The sequence below is a fragment of the Ambystoma mexicanum genome, chromosome 10, assembly GCF_040938575.1.
Source record: "Ambystoma mexicanum isolate Mex_15411 chromosome 10, UKY_AmexF1_1, whole genome shotgun sequence".
Lineage (NCBI taxonomy): Eukaryota > Metazoa > Chordata > Amphibia > Caudata > Ambystomatidae > Ambystoma > Ambystoma mexicanum.
Genome location: NC_090932.1, coordinates 9,248,476 through 9,275,144, shown reverse-complemented (window position 1 = coordinate 9,275,144; position 26,669 = coordinate 9,248,476). Strand labels below are relative to the sequence as shown.

Here is a 26,669-nt window from a genome sequence, read left to right as displayed (position 1 = left end):
ATTCTTGCATATGCTAGCAGTATGTTAAGTAGTATGTCCTAAAACAGACATCACCGCCATGAAGGAAGGAAGACTGCAGCACCCCTTGTAGGGATGAAGGACAATTTTGGATGAAGCCATGCCAGTATCCAGTGACCAAGTCAAGAAGTATATAAGCTCCGGACTGGCCCCTGTCTGAAGGAGCTTGGAGCGGTTGAGAGACAGAATATACCGTTCAGGGAGCAGAGTCCTTTGCTCCATCCTCATTTCTGTACAGATTAAACTTGTTATCCTCGCAAGCTAAGACTCTTGGTCTTAATTCCCTAGAGGGGTACATTTACTCTGGTGTGAGCATGATTAGGGGTACCCTTGTAATAAGGGGTACCCCTGGAAGTTGGGCTACCTTTTATTGACCTCTTCACTGGTCCTAAAGTATTGTTGGTTGTGTATGCATGCAGCATACGTCCCTCATCACCTTACTACTCTCCTCCTCCCCCCCCTACTCTTCTCCTCTAACTCCACCAACCTTCTCTCCTCCCCACGTCTTTCTACTCTCTTGGTTACTCTCTCTCCTTCCATGTACCTCCACCTTCTGAAGTGATTACCTTTCTTACTACTGCTGTCCCATCTCCACAGCTATTCTTCCTTGTCCACAACTACTCTCACTGCAACTACACTCACCTCCACACTCAGTTCTCACCTGCATCCATGGATTTTATTACTTCGCCCATCTTTCAACTACTACTCCCTCTAGACTACTACTGCTCTGCTCTCCTCTCTTCTCCATGAGACGTGGGGAAGGGAGACCCGACTATCGCATCCTAACTTATTTGTGAACACTTCTTTCTTTGCTGTGAAACCTATCCCACATTCCGTTTGGATTTAGCCTAAGGATTTACAATAGATTTTTCTTAGTATATGCCCTTTTATTTGACAACACGCCACTAGGACTGCCTTATTAATGTTTGATGGTCGTAGCTTGCTCCCATGTTAGATTTAGGTTTAGATTAGGCGTTTTACCAACCCGCAAATGCAGTTTAATAAACATCCTTGAACTGGGATCACATGTCTGTCTTTACTGTTGCCCCCATGAGTTCCTAACAACTCCTACACTCTCCTAACACTCACTCCCTCACTAACTACAATCACCACACTCCCATTCTCACACACTCTCCCTTCCTTTTGCAGCCAACTTCTAAACACCACCCTTCCCAATTCCTTCAATATACTACAATACACACAGCTGGTACCACACTCTTTCAGATATCTCGTATTTGTTAAGCTCTGCCAGCAACTCCTCAACACTCAGCTCCTCCATCTGGTCTGTGTCCACCTTCAGCTCCTCCATTGATCTCACCCATACATACGACCCATGCTCTGCCTTTCCTGTTGTCTGCTTTTATGTGGAGCTGCTGGTAGTTCTGTGCTTTCCTCCCAGTCCCATTCGCCTGCAGTGCTGACCTGACACACTGTACCAATAGGTACATATCTTTTTCCCGTGTCCCATGTAAGAGACTTTAAAACTGCTTCCAAGCCCCTCCTGCTTTTCAGGCACAGTTTTCACAACTGTCTCTGATGTTCTCATGTTGAGTGTGGCTGGAAATTCATTTTTTTTTCTGTAGTTGGGAGAGTTCTGGTTTCCTGGGGTACTGGTCTCTGTTTGGTTGTGCTGCCTGTTCACAGCCCGCATGAATTAGTTGCACTTCAGGCTTTCTGGTTGTTTGGCTCCGGTCTGGGCTTTCTTGGCTGCTTTCTGATGTATTCTGGGAGAATATGTTCTGAAATAGTAAATGGAGAACTGTGGCAAGCAACTGTATTGGGGTGGCATTGTGCAACAAAGAGTGGTACCTTAGGTAACATTTGTGGCACAATGGGGAGATTTTTCAGGGACTGGGGACACTCTCCACTCTCACTTAGTGTGAGAAGGATCCCTTCCCCCTGCACCCACCACTTTGACATGGTCACGGCCCTGACCCTGCCACAATTTGTATTTGGGCTCCTATATCTCATCTGGCTCTTTTCCATTGTGTGATGACTGTTCGTCATGTTCGGAATTATAGCAGGTATTCTTGCCCAATGAGATACCCTTTGATTGCAGCGCTATGTTCTCCCATTCTCCTGACCATGGTTGGGAGTACAATGAAGGACCACAGTAATGCTGGTACAGAGAAAATAATGAGCCAAGAATCAGAACCGATAACCGGGACTAGCAGGGAAGCAGATGAGGAAAGCTGCCACTCTGCAACTCCTCTGAATCCTGGTGTACTTTGAGTATCTGGAAACGTAACACAGCACTCTAGCTGCAGACAAAGCTGTAGGTCGCTGCCAGCTAAGCAAATATGTGGGCCAGAAACTCTGTTTACTGAAGAGCAAGCCCTTAAATTAATGACTGAAGTCAAATAGTAAAGCGAGGAAGAAACAAACCGGGAAGCTTAATCAACCAAGGTACTATCAATTCAGGAATTACAGGAATTAAAGAAAATGACAGGAAAGCAAGGAACTTGGACTAAGGGGAAATGCTGTCTGGAGAAAAAGGGGTATTTGTGAGGGAGGAAAACGAAAAGTAAACCTCTGTGTTTGAAGGAAGACAGAAATGCAGCATAAATACAGGCAGATAACTGGTTAGCTTTAACAGCAAACAGGACAGGAGTTTCACTTAGCAGTAAGAGCAGGCAATATTTGTTAGCAAAAGCAGGATCTCAAGAAAAGGTTGGTGAACTGGCAGACTGTAACAGCAAACTGGACAAGACTCTGCAGTAAGCAGCCACAGCAGGCAGGATTCCATAGCAAAGGCAGAGGATATTTAGGAAAGGTTGGGAAACTGCTAACAGAAGCTCAAAGCAGTAACTCTCAGTGAAGCTAACCGATAGAAAGTGAGATTCTCAAAGCTCTTCCTGCTCACACGGGGTGAGGGATGGCTGCAACTAGAGGAAGCTGCTATCTATTAATCAAGCTCACTTTCCCACCCTGTGCAGCATACAGCAGCGGAGTTCATTCACGCTCTCTTGCTTCCTGGCTCACTAAGCGGCAGCAGAGTTCATTCACGCTCTCTTGCTTCCTGGCTCACTAAGCAGCAGCAGAGTTCATTCACGCTCTCTTGCTTCCTGGCTCACTAAGCAGCAGCAGCAGAGTTCATTCACGCTCTCGTGCTTCCTGGCTCACCAAGCGGCAGCGGAGTTCAATCAAGCTGTCTTCATTTCCCTCTTGAAAAGCATACACTTACTAGAGTGCACATGCCTGACTAAGCCAAATTCCTGAATGGAACATTAAGCAAGTTTGGTCCAAAACTGTAGCATTAAAGCAGAGGGCAGTTTGTAGTTCTAACAAGGTATTCTGCTATAAACGGTCTCTGAATGGCCGCATGCAGCGGTTCTGGGTGGCGGTAAGTAGGATCCAGACAATAGTTGCTAGTTCGAGGGGATTGGGTCCTCCGACGTATTCCATATCTATGACATGTAATCACCACAGCTGTGCTGCTTCGGAAACTTTTTTCGGCGTCTGCGTCCTGCGTCGATGACGTCAATGCGCCGTCGTCGAGGGCCTCCTCCGACGTCATCCGATGTGATAAGTAGGACGCACGACGCCCGTAGCCTCAGTTCTGTTTTTTCCGCGAACGTGTTGCTTCGTGACTCTCGGTTAACGCCTTGACTCTTTGGAGTTCTGTTCTTCTCGGTTCTTCGAACCTGTTCGTTTTGTGAAAATCCTTCGTGTGAAGATGTCTTCTACTTCGTCTTCGACCCCGCGTCCGGGTTTCAAGAAGTGCAGGGAGTGTGGGTCCAAGATGTCGGTGACGGACTCGCACGACACCTGCCTCTGGTGCCTCGGGGAGGCCCACGACACGGATGACTATCGACTGCCAGTCGCTCACGTCCAAAGCCTTACGCGAACGTAAGAAGAAGTTGTCGGTAGGTTGGGTGTCCAAGCCCAGGAAGTCGAAGTCTGCGGGGCTTTCGACGGATGATTCGAGGGGTGACTCTCCGCGTCATCGTCGGAAGTCTCGTGGGTCTCCTTCTAGGAGTCGGTCTCGCCACTCCTCAGCCTCTTCGAGGCATTCTCGGAAGCACCGACACCGGTCGTCTTCCAGGTCCTCTTCGGAGGACTCTGCCCGGCACGTCGCTTACCCCACCAGCCGTGCGACGCCGGAGGAATGGGCTTCCTTCGGGAAGAAAATGCTGGCGATTCTTGAGTCGCAGGGTACTAAGCAGTCCGCGCCCCCGAGTGGGGTCGGTCGTGAGAGGTCGAGAGACACCGCTCGCAAGAGTGGTCGGCACGAGTCACGGGAGAGGTCCCGTTCGACAAGGAGACTCGTTCTCGACGTAACCGTTCCAGGTCCCGGTCCTCGACGCGTTCGAGACCGCATGCACCTGTGAGGTCTTCGAGGAAGACATCGACGTCTGAGGCGTCGAGGGCGTCAACAGGCTTTCTCGAGGCTCCGGCTCCGAGGAAGTCGTCGGAGCCGTCGACGCTCAGGTCGTCGAGGGACACGCTCGGGGCTCCGGCTTCGAGGGCTGTGTCGACGCCGCCGATGCTGGAGGCGCTGCATCTGACGTCGACGCCGATTTCCTCGACGCCGATCCTCTCGGCGCCGATGCCGGTTCTCTCGACGCCGGCGCCGATTCGCTCGACGCCTTTCGTGTCGGAGGTACCCCGTGGCACGGGAGAACCCCCTAGGAAGGCTCTGGTTAAGAGCAAGCACTCTCGGGTGCCTTCTTTTCGCCACCTGGACTATATTTCAGAGGCGGATGAGGATTCTGATGGCCTGGTTCCTAGTCAGGTTCCAGATGAAATTGTCTCGGGCCATAGTCAGTTTGACGATTTGAGACAGTCGCTGCATGATGTCAGTGGACTGGACACCTCTCCGGAGGTGGAGTTTTGTAGGCCTGAGCCTGGCTCTCATGCCGATTCCTCGTACCGGCGCCTTATGGCTATGGTTTCTGAGTACTTGGGATGGTCTGCTCCCCCAGGGGAGTTTGTGTAGGATGATCTGACTGACATCCTTGATGTTGGTCTCCCAACTGATCCGGTACTGCCGTTCCATATGGCTTTACAGAGAAGGGTGGCGGCGGCTTGGACTGCTCCGGAGAGTCTCCCGGCGGTGGGCAGATCCTTGTCGCGAAAATACCGTCCAGCCAGTAGCGACCCCTGCTACTTGACCAGGCACCCCACTCTGGAGAGTTTGGTGGTGCAGGCGGCCACGGCCCCGGCAAAGCAGGCGTCGTACCCTACCATCCCTCCTGATAGGGACGACAAACGTTTTGATGGCTGGGCGAAGAAAGTGTTTTCTTCTGGTGGTATGGCGCTTCAGGCGGCCAACTCCATTTGTGCCTTGTCTCATTTCAGACACACTCTGTGGAACTGTGTTGCATTAGCGGCTGAACATATTCCCGAAGGGGACGAACGGGATGGTTTCCTTGCTATGGTCCAGGATGGTAAGAATGCCATGTGTGAGTCCGTTCAGTCGGGTTTGGACTTAGCTGAATGCGTCAGTAGGTCCATGGCGGCGAGCACCGTAATACGCAGGTTTGCCTGGTTGCGGATGTCGGGGTTTGCTCCTGATGTGCGGTCCCGGCTCCTCAACATGCCCTTTGACGGTGAACACCTTTTTGGCAGCAAGGCTGACGAGAGCCTTGAGAGGTTGCAGACCTCAAAAGCTGCAGCGAAGTCCTAAAAAATGGGCGCTGCAGTTCGCCAACCTCCGCCTTTTCGTCCTAGGGGACAGCAGTGGAGGGGTGGTTCCTTTCGCTATTACTCCTTCAGTAAAGCGAGAGGAGCTGGCAGTCAAAGAGGCCAACGCAGGGGTACCAGAGGTGGACGACAGGGTACCCGTGGTGCCAAGGCCGCTCGGGCAGTTGCCTCTTTGCCCTCAGGTAACGCCGCAGCCGCTCCCATTCAGTCATGAGGCCATGTCCCATGGTTCGCCGGTTGGGGGAAGGCTGGCGCAGCATCTTGTAGAGTGGCAAGCCATTACTTCAGATGTGTGGGTTCTGGAGATCATAACCCACGGCTACTGTCTTCCCTTTCGGCACAGGCCTCGCGACAATCCACCGGGGAACCTCTCTTTGCAGAGTCCGGATCCGCTCCTTGCGCAGGAACTTCAAGCCCTGCGGGAGAAAGGCGCCATAGAACTGGTGCCTGTAGCGGAGAGGAACAAGGGATGGTATTCCCCTTATTTTTTGATTTCGAAGAAAGACGGGGGATTGAGACCCATCATGGACTTGCGCGGTTTGAACAAACTCCTCAGGAAGGACAAGTTCAAGATGGTTACTCTCTCTCAAGTCCTCCAGCCCCTTCAGCTTCAGGACTGGTTATTGTCACTCGACCTCAAGGATGCTTACTTCTATGTGCCGATCCATCCCAAGCACAAGAAGTACCTGAGGTTCGCGGTTGGCGACTCGCACTTTCAGTTTCGGGTCCTACCGTTCGGATTGACCTCCGCCCCGAGGGTTTTCACCAAGCTCATGGTGGTGGTGGCAGCGCATCTCAGGCAAAGGGGGATTCACGTCTACCCCTACCTGGACGATTGGTTGATCAGGGGGAGTTCTCCCGAGCAAGTCCTGGATCATCTGTCCATCACCTGCCACTCCCTTCACAGGCTGGGCTTCTCCCTCAATTTAAAGAAGTCCCATTTGACGCCAACACAGCGGCTCCAGTACATCGGAGCAGTGCTAGACACTTCCCTGGGGCAGTGTTTTCCTCCCCAGGTGAGGGCTCTTCACATTCAGCAGATGGAGCACAAGTTTCAGCATGCCCAGACGCTCCCAGCGTGCGAGTTCTTGAGGTTGCTCGGCCTCATGGCATCCTGCATTCTTCTGGTGCCAGAGGCTCGCCTGCGGATGAGATCTTTGCAGTGGGCGCTCAAGACGCAATGGTCGCAGTCCTCCGGCAGGATGTCGGACCCGGTTCAGGTGCTGCCCTTGTTCGCCCGGGACCTTCTGTGGTGGGCCGTCGAAGGCAACTTGATGAAGGGGGCTCCATTTTGGCTTCCCTGGCCGGAGGTGACGATCGTGACGGATGCATCCCTCACAGGTTGGGGAGCTCATGCCAACGGGCTGACAGTCAGCGGTCGTTGGTCTCCGTCGGAGTCCAGACTCCATATCAATCTATTGGAGCTGAAGGCCTTCAGGCTAGCCCTGAAGGCTTTTCTGCCGACTGTGCGAGGAAAGAGTGTCCTGATCCTGACGGACAACACAGTGGCCATGCACTACCTCAACAAAAAGGGGGGGGGGGAAGGGTTACTTCCTCTGTGCAGGGAGGCGATGCAGCTCGAGTTCTGGGCCATCCAGCAGGAAGTTTCGATCTCGGCAGTTCATCTGGCCGGAGACGAAAACGTGACGGCGGACGCTCTTAGCAGGCAGAGCACGATCTCTCACGAGTGGGAGTTGGCTCAGGAGATTCTCCTGGAGATCTTCGCCCTTTGGGGGACCCTCAAGTGGATCTCTTCGCCTCCAGTGTCAACCAGAAGTGCGAAAGGTTTTGCTCGCGGGAATTTCCTCCAAAAGGAGCCTTAGGAGACGCGTTCGTGGTGGAGTGGTCATTCCCGCTGCTGTACGCGTTTCCTCCAGTCCCCGTCATCCCGCAAGTGCTGCGGAGGTTACGGAAGTTCGGTTCCCGGATGATCCTCATTGCTCCGGCGTGGGCTCGGAGGATGTGGTACCCGGACCTTCTCGACTTGTCCATCTGCCCTCGGCGTCGTCTTCCCTACCGAGACGATCTGCTCTCACGGGAGGGGGGGGTCAGGTTCTCCATCCAGAGGTCAGATCCCTCAACCTTCACGCTTGGCTTCTGAAAGGTTGAGGTATAGGGATTGGGACCTCCCTGAAGACGTGATGGAGGTGTTGCTTTCGGCCCGAAGGCCAGCAACAAAGTCTCTGTACCGTTGCTGTTGGCGTAAGTTCTGCGACTGGTGCAGAGTTCAGAATGTGGATCCTTTTGCATGTGACATCCCCATGGTTCTGTCCTTTTTACTTTCTTTGGCCCACAGGGGCTTGCAAGTGGGTACCAGTAAAGGTTACCTGGCGGCGCTGTCCATCTTTAAGCGCTCGTCTGAAGAGTGTTCTTACTTTAAAATCCCTTTAATTTCACAGTTTCTGAAAGGGCTCACTAATGTGTTCCCTCCGTCACCTTTCCTGGTGCCCGGTTGGGATTTAAACCTTGTTCTTAAGTTTCTTATGGGTGCTCCGTTTGAGCCTTTACATTCTTGCCCTTTGAGGCTGTTAACTCTCAAAACTGTGTTTTTAGTTGCGGTTACTTCCGCTCGCAGAGTGAGTGAGTTACAGGCACTTTCAGTTAAGCCACCCTTCACTGTATTTCACAAGGACAGGGTTGTCCTTAGAGTTCGTCCTTCTTTTCTTCCGAAGGTAGTGACGGAATTTCATTTGGCCCAGAAGGTTGTTCTTCCGGCATTCTATCCTCCTCCGCATCCTGGTAAGGAAGAGGAGAGGCTCCATAGGCTTGATCATAGGAGAGCTTTAAGCTTTTATGTTTCACGCATGTCCCGGGTCAGAGTGGACGATCAACTCTTTATTGGTTACGCTGGAAAGCGGTTGGGGTAAGCTGTGACGAAACAGACTTTGTCTCGCTGGATTATTTTGGCCATCTGAGTGCTACCGCTTGGCGGGTAAGGACCCACCGGCTGGCTTGCGGGCCCATTCTACCAGGGGTATGGCTGCGTCTACTGCCCTGCAGAGGGGTGTTCCTATTCGCAACATCTGTGATGCAGCCACCTGGGCTTCAGTACATACATTTGTACGTCACTATCCCTCGAATCCATCCGAGCACAGGATCTGGCCTTTGGCAAGGCGGTCCTTTGCTCTGCTATTTGATTGGCTATTCTAAATTTTGATTCTAAATTCTTTCCCTCCTCCTTGCTCTGGTACTGCTTTGGGAGTCTGTCATAGATATGGAATACGTCGGAGGACCCAATCCCCTCGAAGAACAAGTTACTTTCTTACCTGGTAACGTTCTTTCGATGGGATGGTCCGACGACGTATTCCATATCGCTCCCGCCCTGCCTTCCCCGCTGCAGAATTTCTTTTGCGATTGCAGCTTACGTTCCGCAAGGCTTTGTGTCTGACTGGCAGTTGACTAGTGTCACACGTTCTGGGGGAAAAAACTACAACTGAGGCTACGTGCGTCCTACTTATCACATCGGATGACGTCGGACGTCGGAGGAGGCCCTCGACGACGGCGCATTAACGTCATCGACGCAGGACGCAGACGCCGAAAAAAGTTTCCGGAGCGGCACAGCTGTGGTGATTGCATGTCATAGATATGGAATACGTCGTCGGACCATCCCATCGAAAGAACGTTACCAGGTAAGAAAGTAACTTGTTCGTCTGGTGCATTTCACAAATGAAGGATGTAATTTAGATATTGAATGTGTAATGGGATTTCGTTTTTAGCTTGGTTTTTTCATTTACCTCTTTTGTGTATTGTGAATCTAAAAAATACCTAATATCATTATTGTGGATCATTTTATTTTAAATTCTATATGTAATCTGTTTCTACATACATCTGCGTCAAGATATGAGGGACATTAGATATTGTGAAGCTTAAGTAACGATTTTCTGTTCTGACTTTTCAGGTGACTTTGAGCGAAGGACCCCATCACGTAGCAATGTTCAAGGACAGCAGTCGCGAGTTCGATCTCACCAAAGAGGAAGATGTGAGTAGAAAGGATAGTGTATGACGCAGGATTTTACATGTCGGTTAACTTTCTGTCTGACAGAGCTACAAGCTGCACTTTATTATTTAGCCATTTCTAGAAGCACATCGTAAGAGGACTAAGGTTGCAGTAAGCTCAGAGCAGATGCTAGTCATGCCAAGTGCGCGTCCTAGTGAGTAGCTTGGAATATGCTGAGGCTTGAGGGGTTATATTTCCCGTTCTAGATGAGGGTTTGTGTGATATATTTTATTTATATCGTGCTCATACACAGGTGTTTCAGAGCGCAACAAGGCAAGGGAGGGGAACAGGGGAGAACGAAGCTACGATCTTACTAGGCCCAGTGACATTGAGAACGTGCAAGTGCATGGGAGAGGGGGAGGGGAAAAGTGCATGGAGGGGATGGAGAAAGTGGAAAGTGCAGAGCAAAGGAGAAACAGGATAAATAACCATAAAAAAATAAATGAATAATAAAATCAGCACAAAGTGGTAGTGCAGCCAAGTGGCAAGTGCTAGGTTTGAGGCAGCAAGTCAGGTGGGTCTGATAAGTGCAGGAGGGGAAATAAACCGGGGGGCTGTATTGGTACAGATACAAGCCCCAGTGCAAGAGGTGGCCTGGAGGCAGTGCGGTAGGGTGGCAGGATGAGCAAGAACCTGGGACCAGAGACAGAGGGTGTCCCAGTGCAAGGTGCAAAGGGAGCAGATCAGCAGTGGGTAGAGGGGGTGAAGGCAGAAGCAAAGAGGAAGGTCTTGAGGTGCTTGCGGAACTTGAGCTGGTTTTCCTCAAGTTTTAGAGTTGCAGGGAGGCCGTTCCAGAGGGAGGCCCCAGCCGAAGACTGAGATCTACCCCCAGCTCGTTTCTTTGAAAAACGACTGATCCTGAGGGAGTTGGAGGAGGAGGAGCAAAGAGCTCGAGAAGGGAGGTATTTGCGGAAGGATAGCTGAAGATATTTTGGACCCAGAAAGCCTTGTGGACAATGCAGAGGGTTTTACATTTAATTCTTGCATCCACTAGGAGCCAATGGAGAGATTTCAGAGCTGAAGAGATACGATACCAGGGCTTGAGGACAAGGACAAGTCTAGCAGTCCTGTTCTGGATTAGTTGCAGAGGGTGGAGAAAAGAGGCAGGTAGCTTTATAAAGAGGCTGTTACAATAATCCAACCTCGAGAGAAACAGAGCTTGGGAGACAGTGCACTTCTGGGGGAAAGTGAGGAAAGGTAGAGTACCTCTGAGGATGTGCAGTAGGAAGTTTGACGTTTTAAAGACCTCAGAGATGTGGGCAGAGGAGGAAAGTGTAGAATCAAAGATGATTCTGAGGTTCTTGCCCTCGCAAGTGGGGGTAGGAGGAGGGCCAAGAGAGGCCAGCCAGAGAGTGAGGGGAAAGGATGGAGAAGGTGTCCCGATGAGGATTTCGGTCTTGCTGGCGTTCAGACAGAGATCGTTGGCGGAACACCAATCTTGAATGGCAGTAAGGCAATCCGAGAGGAGAGAAGGTGGCTGAGGGTAGCCTGAAGATGAGTTGCGTATCGTCAGCGTAGCACTGGAAATTTGATCAGAAAATGGCAATGCAGTGGGCGAGAGTTGCCAAGTATAGATTGAAAAGCCAGGTTGAGAGGTTAGATCCCTGGGGAACACCACACGTAGAGAGGGAGATAGATGATAGGAAGGACCCAAGTTTGACCTGGGAAGGTCGGTCAGAGAGGAAAGGGGTCAGCCAGGCCAAAGCCTGATCAGTGATTATCACGGAGGCGGTTCAGCAGGATGGTATGGTTGACCGTGTCAAAGGCAGATGAGAGATCGAGGAGGATGAGGACAGAGGGAATGTTAGCATCAAGGTTGGAGAGCAGATCCTCACGGATGTTCAGGAGAGCAGTTTCTGTGCTTCTGGCAGCTCTGAAGCCAGATTGGTGGTCATGGAGACAGCCAACCGTTTCAGAATGAAGGTTGAGCTGAGAGATGGCCAGTTTTTCCAGGAGTTTGCCCAGAAAGGGAGTAATGGAAATTGGGCGATAGTTAGCCGGACAGGTAGTGTCAGCTGTGGGTTTCTTGAGAAGAGGATGCACAAGGGAGTGCTTCAGGGGGGAGGGGGAAGGATCCAGAGGCAAAAGAGTAGTTGCAAAAGTCAGCCAAGTCTGGAGCAAGGGTGCCAATGTGATCCTTGATGGTTTTAGAGGAACAGGGGTGAACCTGTTGTGATGAGGTTTCCCTAGATCGGACTTGTCTAGTGACCTCATCGGGGGGAAAAATGAGGAAAGGACGAGAAGGGGTTAGGGGGGGTGGCAGAAGGAGGGTCAGCAGGCATAGACTGAGAGGGGCGGGGAAGAGAAGGCAAAGTATGGGTGGACAGGATGTCCTGGGTTTTTGAGATAAAGTGAGGGGCAAGGGCATCGCAGAGAGCCTGGGAGGCAACAGGAGGGGTAGAGACTGCAGCAGGGTTGGCCAGCTCCTTGCAGATTTTAAAGAGTTTGGCCGTGTTGTTAGATGCCGCCGAGACACGGGCTTGAACGTGGACTCAGTGTGTGATGGAGAATAAAGAGCTTATCCCGTGTGTTAGGGCAGGGTTGGCCGAACTATTTTCTCCACTGCACAGATGGCATGCGCAAAATGAAGGAAGGAATCTAGGATAAAGGGCTCATCATGCAGAGCTTACAGTCTAAATATGGCTTTTGGGACTCCCACTGGACTGCATCAAACAGCCCTATGCTGTGTACTGATGTTGGAAAGCAGTATTGTTGTGCATTTTCTAATGGTGTCGTGATTTTTCAGTCATGATGGTTAGTTTTTTTAAATATGCATCACTGAGTTTGTAATAGTCTACCTACTGCTTGCTCTGACTCCACTTGTTTCTCTCACTTTTAAAATATCAGCTGGCGGCTCTGAGGCATGAGATCGAGATCCGCATGAGAAAGAGTGTGAAAGATGGACAAACAGTCAGTGCTGAGGTAAGACTTTTTTCCTTTTTAATATCTTGGTGCTGGGGAGGGCGCACTGATCCTTGATGTTACTCTAGATGGTGTATATGTGAGGCTCGTGCCCCTGCTGCCTGTTGGACAGAGCCTACAGCATCTATGCCCTTGCTCTTGGCTGCTGGCACTTTTTTCCAGCTCTGAACCTATTGCCCATATGCTCTCTGTGGACATTGCTTAGGGCATCAAGAGGCACTGTATAAGTGACACTTGTACACAAGCTCCCAGTATTCATGAGTTACTGAAGCACAGCAAAATGTTTACTCGGTCACATAATATTCCAGAACTTAGTCCCAGTAACTCAAGACCATGAACCTTTGGCCGTTACAACTGAATGACAACTCCAACCATCTGCGTCTCCTGCCTGGAAGGCTCCAAAGGTTTCGCAAAAGACTAGACTTTGAAGATATGTTTCTAACTCTTTATTTTCAAGAAAAATAAAGAATAAAGCCGCCTTAAAAGATACAATAGGAATACAAGTGTCTCCTTCACTGGGCGTAGTAACTACTTACCTCTGAGTGGCATCACATAGTTTTTGGTTTCCTACACCACCTTCCTCTGTAAACTAGATCGGGGATTCTGGAGACACCTTCCCCATGTAATGCTCATTTGTAGCCCTTGCACCAATGGAGAAAGGGTTCACCAGTTTAAGGTACATCATCATCATCTCCATAGAGCTGACTTGAAGTAAAGGCTGGTCTTCCTCTGCCACCACCACATCCTCCTCCTTGAACTGCTATACCACTCTTCCTATTTTTACTTTGTTTGCCACCTTTGCCCCCAAACTCCCATCACAATCCTCCTCAAGCCCCCTTGCCTAGGTCTTGCACGTCCACTGCCTCTTCAACCATGGGCCAACTGGGACCCCTTCCTGCTGTCTAGCTGGTGAACAGCCCTTCATCACCTCCTTGCGTCTGCGTGTTACTTCCTCCACCTTTTGGTGACAGCCCCTTCTGCTGAGGTTATCAGTCTCCCATGGCCCCTCCTCTTCCAAATCCACTTGCTAATCTCTTTATACCATTTGCCATAATCGCGTTCTCCAACAACCCGCGGACTGTCCCTGGTATGTTCTCCTCCCCTCACCCCCCAACCCCGGTGGGATTTTTAGTGCATTGCTTCACCTGTATGCTGTAATTGGGACTGGGCTGAGATTGGTTGCTGCTCTCGAGTGGCTTGGGTCTTCCTTGGGCTCAGCAGGTTGGATCAAACCTATAACCGACCAGTCAGCATATTGGAATGCACTCTCGCTACCCTGCCCTTCTCTGGTGCTTCCTGAGCGTAGCCTTCAGTTTTCTGTTGTTTTAGCCCGTGGATTTAGTGCTGAAAGACCGCTTTTAATTGTTGTGGACCCTAGGGCCGTCCCCATCTATGTAGTAGCATCTATGACCCTTGGTTAGTGCTACTCACCGGTGACCCCCACGGCCTAATACTTGGCCACAACTAATGACGATCCCCTAATATGCTGGCTATCAAATCTCTCTCGGGGACTTCCTAACTTTCCTTACACTAGCCCTGCTTAGGGTTCCTCAGGAGTTGGGGAATCGTGCCTTGCACCTACTCAGTTATAACCATCTATGGTCAAACACGCTCACTCTCACCTTGCCCTTCTACTCGACCTCCTCCTCCCTGACTCCTCGCACCTCTCTTCTCTCCCTCTGTTATTTCACTTTGCTTGTGTACTATCTCCACTCTTTGCTGTTATCTCTCTTCCCACTCTCACTACAGTTCCCATACTACTACTACTCCTCCTCCTACCGCTCTTCGTCTTTCTTCTACCACTCTTCTTTTTCCTTGTACCACTACTCTTTGACTAATACCACTCCTCCTCCCTCCTCTACTGCCACTTCTCTCTACTGCCACTCCTCCTCCCCACTACTCCAACCAAATATTAATCCAACCAACTACTATTACTCCACTACTTCTGATTCTTCCACTACTGCCAGTGCTCCTCACTACTACTACCATCACTCTTCCCACTAATACCCTCCATCCACTCTGTTCCAATCTTCACACTCACCCTCGTATCACATCCACACACACCCACACTGCAGTACCACTTTCACTCCTTAACTAATACCTCACCTGCTCTCCCATTCTCCTCCACACGCCGCTGCTTCGTCCTTCCTCCTGCTGGTCTCTTGCTTGCCTTCCACCTTAGACCTCACCCGGAACACCCACAAAGTCCTGCTTTCTGTCTTCCCTTCTCACTCCCTGGTTGTAGGTGAATGTGCATGGTGAATCTTTCAAAAAGGGTTTAAGCCTGGCCCACTAACTCCGCGACTGCAAGCTGTGTAATGGCGGAACAAAGTTTGCTGGAATTGTTTGTGTTTTCGGGCACGTCTCCCGGATGCTGTTAAGTCTCTGCTGCTTTCCTCTCGGGCTTTGACAACTCCATAACAGTGTGTCGGGCGTCGCCACGCAGAACTCATCAAAACATTACAGAAGTAGTCAAACGGGAGTGTACGCTGGTGCAAGAAGTAACAGTTTTATTCAGGGCCACAGCCGCAGCTGGGACAGCAAATTCAAACAGATTGCGGAACAGAACTGCATGAAAATGCGCTGTCAAAGAAACACCCTTAAAGTCAGAACTTTTATACAATGCAAAATAATTGGCATTCATGATCGAGCGATATGAAAGTCTCCCCACACAAAGCTTATTGGACTTCGCACCTTGAACCCTTATAGAAAAGCATACGTTGAGATCAATAATTGGGTCCACAAACCTTCCCTCACTGCCCTCAATTACAGCTTGTGATGTCACAATCCGCCCCAAATTCCCACAGCACAAAGTTAAGTCTTTGAAACGTTTGAGACGACTAGCGGAACTTTAATAAACTGCCCTGGTCGCCTCACCCGGATTCTCATGGGAAGAGCTACCCACCATGATACCACCAGAGCCTTGAACCACGGACATACTGTTGTACAAATGTTGCATATTGAGGACACTCTTACCCTTTTCCCAGGGAAAATGTTCTACGGGACAATTTAAACTGCTGTGGTCCTTGTCGGCTTAAAATGGTCATGTTTTTCTTATTAGTTGGCGGAACCTGTGAGCTCTAATCTGTGACCTCGAAAAATAACCATTGTGTACTTCTCTCGGCGCTGGGCTGGGATCGCAGACTCAGCACTAAATCACCAGCCACAGCTTGGCAGGCAGTCAAGACTAAGTCTCAGGAGGGTTGAGGGTGATCGGAAGCCCACAATGAGCGTACACAGTAAAACTCCAAAGATTACTCTTAGACAGATGTATAACAAAAATACGTTTATTATGGGCCTTTATAACAAAAACATGATTAAACCACAGTTATCAATAAAACAATAAGCACACACGCGTATTCACTATGTAACATACATAAAATAAAGCAATTCGCCGAAGGCTAGTGGTGGGTGGAGAAACTAACCACAACCTGTAAAAGGGGTTAAATCAACGCATACAGCAGTTTAGGCAGTCCTTCATCAACAATCCCTAACTTATGTAGTTCAGCCCTACGAAGTGAGGAATCTAGTGCTCAAAGTACAGTCGTGCGTAAACGAAAATGCGGGTTCTCTTCAGAGGGCTGTAGATGCTCAGGAAGAGCGACGTTCGGGAATAACTGGGGAGCGCCGGCTGTCCCAGCCAATGTGAGAAACATTTGAGGGATACTCATGCGTAAAAGGGGATGGGTGTGCCAGTGTGCACCGGTAAATTAGGAACGTACTCGCCAACCCTCAACACAGTCCGGACCAAACCTTGGCAGTCTAGCCCACTTTGCTTGTAGGTGTTAACCCTGCAGTTTACGGACACTACGGTTCTCAGCGGCTGCGGGACGGGACGATCGTCTGTGGCGGGACAGTAGCATTACAATAGCACTGCAGCCATTCTGGGGAAGTCTGCTGAGCAGCCATGCCATTTTATCACTCATTTGCCACTTGTACTCCACAACATAATCCAATGCATTCAACCAATCAATAATGTAATTCTTGTCATCAATGTCATGAATTCTCACCACAAAGCCCCCCCCCACCCCCTTTCCCGGCTCGTCCTTGTGGTCAGGTTGGAAGTTCTCCCTCTCATTGTGTGGCAAGATTAAACTTGCCAGGATGGCGCCTGCAGCAAGATGGAAGCTTGTGTATGGTTCCTGTCCATCAGGCGTCATGCTGCTTTCAACAGACAACGCCGCAACGGCAAGTAACATTATGGAATAAAGTATATCCGCCGTCAACGGGAGCATCACGCCGTATCTCATCACTAAGGTATTTTGGTTTGCTTAGTTCAGCACTCCACGTTCCTTCTTGGTGTGTTTGATTTTGTTGCCTCTCCGTGCCTTCTGTTATGTGCTTGGTGGTTCCTCCTTTTTCCCGTCTTGTCTGCCTGATTATATTTGGCCCTTCAGTCTCTTGATTGGTATTTTATTTCTATCGCGCTCGTACACAAGTGTTTCTTGACTGCTTCTATCCAGTTTGCTCCTTAGTTCGACCACCTCCAGTTCCTTTTGTTTTCCCTGTGACTCCTGATGATCACATTTACCTGTTACTGCGTTTCTGTGAAGATCTTCCTTCTTGCATGGACTCATTCTACACCACATACAACCTTGGCGCTACATCGTAGGAATAGGTTTTTCCCTCATTTGGTCTTTTTTTCTATCGTATTGGAGGGCCTGCTACGGGTGTTACTAGGCCTGGGTAATGATTTCATCAGGCATTGTTACATCCAGAGAAAGTCGCCCTTCTCTTTAAGACTCTCGCTTTCGTCAGAGGCGTTGTCGCAGCTAGTCACCCTCCTCTTCACGTTGTAAAAACTCAGTTGAGCCCTAAACCTGACAATCATAAACAGATCCTTTGGAAATCGTGGATGAGAGGAGGACCCACACTCCTTGGCTCAACCTGAAAATCCTTGTAATCTGGGACCCTCCATCTGTAACTCTGTCCCTCCTTCTCAATCTTGTCAGATTCCATATTTGATCATTAGTATTTAAGTTCCATTTCCTTAAGCCCCAGCTCTTCCTTAATAACCTCAGCTTGACAGAGGATTGAGAATCCCTCTGTTCTTTCTCACTTGTGCCATCTGTGGTTTCAAGAACACCAGAACCATTACTACTGCTAGGCGGCCCTGCCCCAGCATCTTCTACAGCACTAGCATCGGGTAAAGTTTTCTTTCTAGCTTCCTGGTGATCCATCAGTTTCTGCACAAGATCAGCTTTAACACCAGAGGTAGACGGGCGTTACAAAAGAAGCCCCAGCACAGCTTCCCTTGATGTGAGACTTGTGAAAATGCAGGAGCACACGACGTATGGCATTAGTTCCCAAGGCCCTGCTCGGAATGACAACGGCTGCAGCAACGCAGCCCAGGAGAGAGCTGGTCAGTCTACCAGTTTGTCCAGGGACTCTTCCAAAGGCACGGATCCTCAAGCAGAGGTCGAGACTGGTTGTTGCCAGCGCTCCAGGAGTTTGCCTGATCTCAAGAAAACACTCCTTGGTACTTCATACTAGCAGGGCTTCAGAGGCAAATCACTGGAGTTGATGCTGGTTATAAGGGTTGTCCTTTGGTCATCAGCGGGCTACTCATCTTCGTAGACAATGATCTGCAGAACTGTTGCAGGAATCACCCTTTTTTCTAAGATTCAGGCTGGCAGCAAGCCCAAACCCACCAATGGCAAGGATCTGCACCATTCTAGCAGGCAGGTGGAGGTTGTCGAATCCTGGGCAACCATTGGTCACCACATCTGCCCAGTAACAGACTTTCTGGAGCCAGAGTCTGTGGATTGGGACTAGATAGACCGAGCCTCTTTGTCTGGCTCACACACACAAAACCCCTTAGGCAGTGAAAGCCACAGCGTTTGCCAGGAAGGGATTTCCATATAATGCAGGAAGAAGGTAAAAGCACAAGCGCAAAATTTCGTGACAGTCATTTTAGGCTGCTATCCACTGTAAGGGAGGCATGGTATCACAAGTATGACACTGACACGAGATGCAAGTTTCAAAACCTTTATTCCATTTTCTGGGTTTGGAAAATCTCCCGCTTTGCCTTATAGCTTTTATTGGAGTAGTTTATATGATCAAAAAATAAAGAAACACAGTCCTAGTCAGTCTCTGTCAAATTAGAATGGCCTATACTAACAAAACCTAATGCCTGCCCTATCTCTTACATAAAAAGTGTGTAAAGGGGAATATGTATGCAAGGAAAATCAGTGTTGTAACATAATGGATCAAGATGGCTGAGTCAGCTCTCCTCTCCACGTTTGACAGGACTGAGTAAGGCGGCCCCCTTAGACAGGATGACGCACTCTGGCTCAGTTCTCAAAACAAAGGCAATTTAAAACGTGGATCGAGACCAGCCTGGTCTTCCACATTTAAGTCACTTATTCCAGCATTCCAAAAGTTATTTTCACAGTTTAACAAAAAATTCACGTAGGTCTCCCTCAGCCGGGCTTGGACCTCGCAATCACAGCACCTGCAGGGGTTCCCTTCCGCAAGCTTAATAAACATTTGTTTATGGGTTCCCTTCCCCTGCCTTATCACACTTCGGGCTCCCTCAGTACAGTTGTGCTAGGACCTTTCACTGAAGTCGAACACTTTAGATTGTGCCAGGCTTTTACTATGGACCTCCACAGGGCCACTTCGACTTTCTCTTCAGCTCACACTCTATTTGCCCCAAAGTCTCTTGCTCTTGGTAGTTGTCAAGGTTCTGTTATTTCGGCGTGGTATTTTTCATTGCGGGTTTTTTCATCGCCGTTTTTCTTTTCGAAAAACACATCGTTTCTTATTTATTTATTTAGTTTTTTTATTCCCTTACACCCACAACCATATATTTAATTTTTTAACCCCACCCAAAAAAGTTTTTTTCGAAATAAAAACGGCGATGAAAAAACGCGATGAAAAATACTGCGGTGAAATGCGTGTATACCAGTTGTCAGGTCCAGTTGCGAATTCCTGCTGGAGTGTCGACAGCCCACCAGACGCCCCAAGTCTGCCGGCCTAACCATCTCAATAAGGTATGATTATCAAACTGGCAAACCCAAGGGGAAAGGGGAAGTGGAAGAAATAACAAACGCAGATCTTCTCCAACACCCTAGTCTCCTGCTTCCTCCTTGGACTGGGTATTCCTGGGTATTCTGTTAGACCTGGAAGGTAATCACAACACATTACTATCAACTTGCCAATTACACACACTATGCCTCTTTTGCTTATTGCCACCCACTTCCCTTGAATACATGCAGCCTATTCTCTTAGTGTGTATAGGCTCTTGCTTTATTGAGTTGTTGCATCTGAATTCTAAAGAGTCTTTTGGTTTCTTAACTCAAGTCTTATTGCACTGCTAACCACCAGTCTCCAACAGATATCTGAATAATATATTTTAAGTAATGGAATCTTTTCAATCTTTTCTTTGTTGCCCAAACTAATTCGCTTCTCTCTCGTGTTTGGTAGAAGAATTCACGTGGAACACACTCCCTGCCAAATCCTTGATTTCTCTAATCTCCGCATCTAAAACGTGTTCACTTGCACAGGAAACTTTTCTTGCCTTAGTTCATTTAGTTTTAGTTCAAAAGTTCAGCTGCACAAATTCACGCTGTTTAAATAGTCAAGAGGTTTATTCTTTGTTGCGCGAGTGCGCGTGGCTATTTTATAACTTCTTTACCTCTAAATAACTTAACAAATCTCCTTCTACGATGCCGCCGGCTCACTGCGTAACAGCTGTTGGTCACACAATTCAAATCCTTTACAGATAAAGACGCGCTCGTCACTGGGTCCTTTTCTTTAAAGTAAAGACCGACGAGCTACGCGTTCCCTAAACCTGAACCAAACTAAGGAATTCATAGGTCAGTAATTGTAACTACTTACTCTAAAACATTAGTATTTACACGGCAGCATCAGTCCGCGTGCCGCATTAGTTCATTACCCCGAACGCTGAAACTAATTGTTAAAACAATGCGCGCGGCGCAGACTGCTCAGTTTATTACTTAAAACGTATAACTACTCAGTTCACAGTATTACATGCAATCCTTAAAGGTCATCGCTTGAAAGAATTCAATTAAACTTTTCTCTTATCTCCAGTAATATTGCTAAAACGGTAGAACAACTTGGTTTGATTGCACTTAGCGTTCTTCATCTGTAACTGTTGCTTGAGTACTTTATTCCCGCTTTTCTGAAGTTAACTTACTTCACTCTGATGCTTCTTCTGGATTAAACTTTATTTAAGAGGGTTAATTACTTAAAATTGCTGAAACTATGAAACTGCGACCTGCTTCAATGGTAACTAGAATGAAAGGCAGTTTCGAACTCTTTATAGAATTCCAAACTACCTCACCTCCTGTCCCAGCCAATCAATGCTGTTGAGCTATGCCTTCATCTTGCCCTGGGGAAACAAAGGCTTCCTGACAGCACCATTAAGTAAGAATTTCACTTACCCAATTAATAACCCCCTGAAGCAAGACTCATTCCCAACCACCAGCTTAAATCTGCAAGTGATCACCACTCCTACACCTCCAGTTAACAGTGTTTAAGCCATGTACTGTAATATGGAAACCTGACAGTGTAAAGTGGGACCCTGACAGTAGTTCAGTACCATAAGCAAATAATGTAAAAATTCTTTCTCTTCAAGCATTCACCTTTTTTCACTTCTCCTTTTGCTGGGGTTAATCTTGACCATTATGCATTTCAGAGTTCGTTCACTTTGCCGCTTTATAACAAAACAGTTCACATTTCGCAGAGACGTTCGAGTGGGCTACTTCCTTTCACCGGACCACTTTGCTACTCTGTATCACTGGCTTCACAGTTATCAGCCACTTAAAAGTTCATCACTGGTTAGCTTTATTTCGCGTTTCATCAGCATGTGTGCAACCTTCACTTGTGAGATATACTGTTGCGGCTTCAATCTTTCCCTGACACAAACTGGCCTTTTATGTCTTTCACTAACTCACTGGTTGTGCGCGTTCCTTTCCTGTCTCTGCTGCTTTGATTCACGAGTCAAGGTTAATGCCACAGACTTGGCCTCGCCTCCCCAACTCTCTTTCACCCGGGATGTGCGCTAGTGATTCTTGAAACACAATGCATATTTTGAATGGATTGTGTCCTCCAACTTATTCCTCATCTTTGACATGTAATGTCAACAACGCGGCTGGTTCAGAAATGTTTTCAGCAGAGGGTGCCCAGCATCAATTGTCGGGTCGATGTCCCTTGAAGGCCTCCGTCGAGGGTGATGTCACCCGATGTTATAAGTAGCACGCACGGTGCCTATAGCCTCTCTTCCGTTTTTTCTGCAAACGTGTTTGCTTCATTGAAAACTTGGCGCGCCTCGTGCTTTTTGTGAAACGGACTATGTCTTCGTCCTCTGCCCCGAAGACGTGATTTAAGAAGTGTCGGGACTGCGGCGCCAAAGTGTCGATCACAGATCTGCATCGCATTTGTCTGTGGTGTCTCGGCGAAAGCCACGACACGGATGACTGCTTGAAGTGTCAGTCGTTGACTGCCAAGGCCTTGCGGGAACGTAAGGGGAAACTGAAGGTATCCAAGCCCCGTAAATCCCCAGCCTGCTAGACATTCGACCAATGAGTCGAGAGGTGACTCTCCTCGTTGGAAGAAGTCCAAGCAGTCTCAATCTAGGAGTGGTTCCCGCCACTCGTACCTCGTTGAGGGGCCCCAGTAAACGGCACCATCGGTCGCCTTTCTCGTCCTCTTCGTCTGACGCTTCCCCAAGATGGATGGTATGCCCGTCCCAGTCATCGACTCCGGCGGAGTGGGATGCTTTCCGGGTGGCGATGATGAAAATGTTTGATAAGCATGGCAGTGTTCCGCCCTTATATATAATATTAGAAGGAAATCCTTCAAAAAACAATTACTCCCTAGGGTAGTAAAAGGAGCCTCTACCTTCAAGAAGGGATTATAGAGACCAAATACAATAGCACAAGGTAGAGAAAAAGTAGTCGGCAGCGACCAAATATTATCACAAAATACAGCTTTTATTAATAATTATTAAAAATCATAAACATACAGATGTTAAAACCTAGTAAAAATAAGTGCAAGTGACACCAAACTAAATACTCGCAATCAAATTGTAACAATTCATCTCTAGTCATTCAGTAGACTAGGTACAAAACTCCCATTGACACATTAATGTAGCATATACAGGAGGAAAAAATATCGGTCAATGATGATCCAAATACATAGACCAGTAGATCTAATCCCTGGTAGTATGCCTCATTTCCGCCCTTGCCTTCTGACTAATCCGGCAAGGAACTTTCTCAGCCGGATACTCGCGTGCCTTCGGGCCCGGGTAGACAGCGTGATAACACCGGGAGCCTTCGCGGACCCGTTCGGACAAGGCCTTGAAAGTTCACCCGAGAAGTGCCAGGTCAAGGTCTTTGTCTCTGGTAAAAATGGCGAAACCTTCGACACCCTCGAAGCCCTTGAAGGCGTCGACCCCATCGGCGCAGTGCCTGTCGTGTACGCCTGTCGGGTCTTCAACCCCAGTCGGGCCCTCGATCCCATCGACGCCATTGTTGATGTCATCGGAGCCATTGATGCCGATTTTGCTGGTCAAAGTCTCTGTGCAAGTGGAACATCTGAGGAAGGCTACTGCTAAGTCTTTGAGGCCTGTAGCTGATAAGAGGTTCCCTCCTCTCCCGAGGAAGGATTTATTTAGGTCCCTCACTGACATTTTTGAGGAGGAGGAACACTTTGAGGATGAGGTTGTCCCTTTTGGCCTCCAGCATGGGACTCCTAATTGCCTCATTTCAGAGAAGAGTCGGATGGAGGATCTTTGTCAGACCATGCACAATGCCAGTGGTATGGACACTTCCCCCGAGCTGGAGTTCAGCAAGCCGAACCCAGGGGAGCATGCCGACTCCTCATATCAAAGACTCATGTCTAGGGTTGTGGAGTATCTGGGCTGGTCCAGGCCTCCTGTGTAATTTGAGCAAGATGACCTTATGGATATTTTGGTTCAGGGTCAATCTACCGATCCATTGTTGCCATTTCATATGGCCCTGCAGAAAAAGACGGCTGCAAATTGGGACGCCCCGGAGCCTACTCCGGCAGTGAATAAGTCTGACGAAGAAATACCGCCCATCCAATAGCAACCCTGGCTACTTGTCCACTCACCCCTCCGGAGAGTTTGATGGTCCAGGTGGCTACGGCTACCTCGAAGCAGGCAGCGTACCCTACAATCCCTCCTGATAGGGACCATAAACATATGGATGCGCACGCAAGGTGTTTTCTGCTTGTAGCATGGTGTTGGAATCGGCCAACTCCACTTGTGCCTTGGCAACATTTTCGCACACACTATGGAATTGCATTTTCGTTAGCGGCTGAGCATATTTCCGGAGGGGAAGAAATGGATGGTTTTCTGGCTATTGTTCAGTATGGCAAGGATGTGAATCCCTTCAGTCTGGGTTGGACACTGCGGATAGTGCGAATAGGTCCATGGCTGCGAGCACCGGAATGCGCAGACTTGCGTGGTTGCGGAAGTTGGGTTTGCACCTGATGTGCAGCTTGTCTTCTTAACATGCCCTTTGATGGGTCTTCTGTTTGGCAGAGGGCTGATTAGAGCCTTGAGAAGTTGATGACCTCGAAAGCAGCTTCCAAGTCTTTGGGTGCTGCTGTTAGGCAACCTCAGCCTTTTCATTCTAGACGACAAAACAGTGGAGTGGTGTATACTTGGGTTTCTACTCCTCATTTGGACATTTGGAAGGGCGGAGGAATGACCAGTCAAAGGGGCCACCGTAAGTTTCCTCGTGGTGGACGAGGTAGGGGTGCCAAAGCCACTCAAGCTGCAGCCTCTTTGCCATCAGGCACTGCAGTAGCCGCGTCAAAACCGTTCTGAGGCCTTGAGTCACGTTTCACTGATAGGGGGCAGGCTGTCTCAGCATCTAGAAGATTGGTGAGCCATTACTTCGGATGCGTGGGCTCTGGAAACAATTGCCCACGGCTTAGCCTCCCTTTTCTTCAACGGCCTCACGACAATCCACTGGGGAAGCATTCTTCGATTCCGGATCCGCTCCTTGTCCAGGAAATATTGACCCTGCTGGAGAAGGGCACTATAGAACCAGTGCCTGTGGCGGAGAGGAACAAGGGTTGGTATTCCCCATATTTTTCCCCATATTTTTCTGATTCCCAAAAAGGACGGAGGACTGAAACATCTTGGACTTGCGGTGCTTGAACATGTTCCCCAGGAAGCACAAGTTCAAGATGGTCACTTGTTTATGATTCTATTATATTTGTTGTAACCTAAGTGATGCGCCCGGATGCCCGTGGGCCCGGTGCGCTATATAAATAAATAAAATACAAATATTTTCTCAGATCCTTCAGGCCCTCCAGCTTCAGGATTGGTTGGTGTCATTGGACCAACAGGATGCTTATTTTCATGTGCCGATTCAGCTCAAGGGGAGGAGATGCCTGCGGTTCGCAGTTGGGTCCTGCCATTCGGGTTGACCTCCACCCCGAGGGTCTTCACCAAGCTCATGGTGGTGGTGGCAGCGTATCGAAGGAGAGGGGGGGATTCACGTCTACCCCTACCTGGACGATTGGCTGATCAGGGCACGTTCTCCTGAACAAGTCTTGGATCATCTCAGCGTCCCCTGCCACTCCCTTCACAAACTGGGGGCATATCCCTCAATTTCAAGAAGTCACATATGACACCTTCCCAACAGCTCCAGTACATCGCAGCCGTGTTGTACACTTCCATGGGGAAGTGTTTGCCACCCAAGGTGAGGGCTCCACGCATTCTCCAGATGGTCACCAAATTTCGACATGCCCAGAGCCTTCCGGCTTTCGAATTCTTAAAGTTGTTCGGCCTCATGGCGTACTGCATTTTTCTGATGCTAGTGGCCCGACTGAGAATGATATCCCTTCAATGGGCTCTCCGGACGCAATGGTCTCCGTTCTCAGGCAGGATGTCGGCTCCCATTCAGATTCCGTTCCGGGTCTCTCGGGATCTTCCGTGGTCGGCCTGTGAAGGAAATCTCATGAAAGGAGAACCGTCTTGGCAACCGTGGCCGGAGGTAACCGTAGTGACGGATGCTTTCTTCACAGGGTGGGGGCTCACGCCAACGATCTGACCATCAGCGGTCGTTGGTCTCCATAGGAGTCCAATCTGCACATCAATCTTTTGGAGCTGAGAGCAATCAGGCTAGCACTGAAGGCTTTCCTGCCGTCTGTACAGGGGAAGAATGTCCTGATAATGACCGACAACACTGTGGCCATGTATTACCTCAACAAGAGAGGAGGCGAAGGATCACTACCGCTTTGCATGGAGGCAATACAGCTCTGGTTCTGGGCAATTCAAGAAGGAATCTCTTTAAACGTGGTGCATCTAGCCAGAGAGGAGAACACAGCGGCGGACGCTCTGAGCAGGCAGAGAGCGGTTTCCCACGAGTGGGAGATAGCTCAGGAAGTCCTTCAGGAGATCTTTGCCCCTTTTGCGACCAGTGCCATCCGGAAGTGCTAGAGGTACTGCTAGAGGTACTGCTCAAGGGAATTTTCACCGAGAGGAGCTGTAGGAAACGCGTTTGTCATGGATTGGTCATTCCTGCTTCTGTATGTTTCCTCCAATCCCCATCATTCCTCAAGTTCTGAGGAGGTTACGGAGGTTCGGGTCCCACATGATCCTCATTGCTGCGGATTGGTCCAGGAGAGTGTGGTACCTGGACCTTCTAGACATGTCCATCTTTCCTCCCATGCGTCTTCCCCGACGAGTGGATCTTCTCTCGCTAGAGGGAGGTCGGGTTCTCCATCTAGAGGTCAAGACTCTCAACCTTCAGGCATGGTTTCTGAAAGGTTGAGATATGGGACCTTCCAGAGGATGTAATGAAGGTGTTGCTTTCGGCCAGGCGTCCAGCAACAAAGTCCCTGTACTGTTGCCATAAGTTTTGCGACTGGTGCAGGGGGAAGAATGTTGCTCCTTTTCAGTGTTCAATTCCGGAGGTTCTCTTCTTGTTTTCTTTTGCACACTGAGGTCTTCAGGTGGGGACCATTAAAAGTTACCTAGCAGCGCTGTCCATATTTAAGCGCTCATCCAAAGAATACTCTTATTTTAAGATTCTACTGATCACTCCGTTTCTAAAAGGACTCACAAATGTGTTCCCGCCAT

The 26,669-nt window shown here is 49.1% G+C and overlaps 1 protein-coding gene across 5 annotated transcripts in view; it reads left to right on the top strand.

The window, feature by feature from the left end:
• OPA1 (OPA1 mitochondrial dynamin like GTPase) overlaps positions 1–26,669 on the top strand; it is a 1,475,337-nt gene that overhangs the window by 510,253 nt on the left and 938,415 nt on the right. For all 5 annotated transcript variants that reach the window (XM_069617417.1, XM_069617415.1, XM_069617414.1 and 2 more), the window contains 2 exons: positions 9,563–9,643; positions 12,509–12,583. In XM_069617417.1, coding sequence (XP_069473518.1) covers positions 9,563–9,643; positions 12,509–12,583 — 156 coding nt within the window. The remainder of the gene's footprint in view (positions 1–9,562; positions 9,644–12,508; positions 12,584–26,669) is intronic.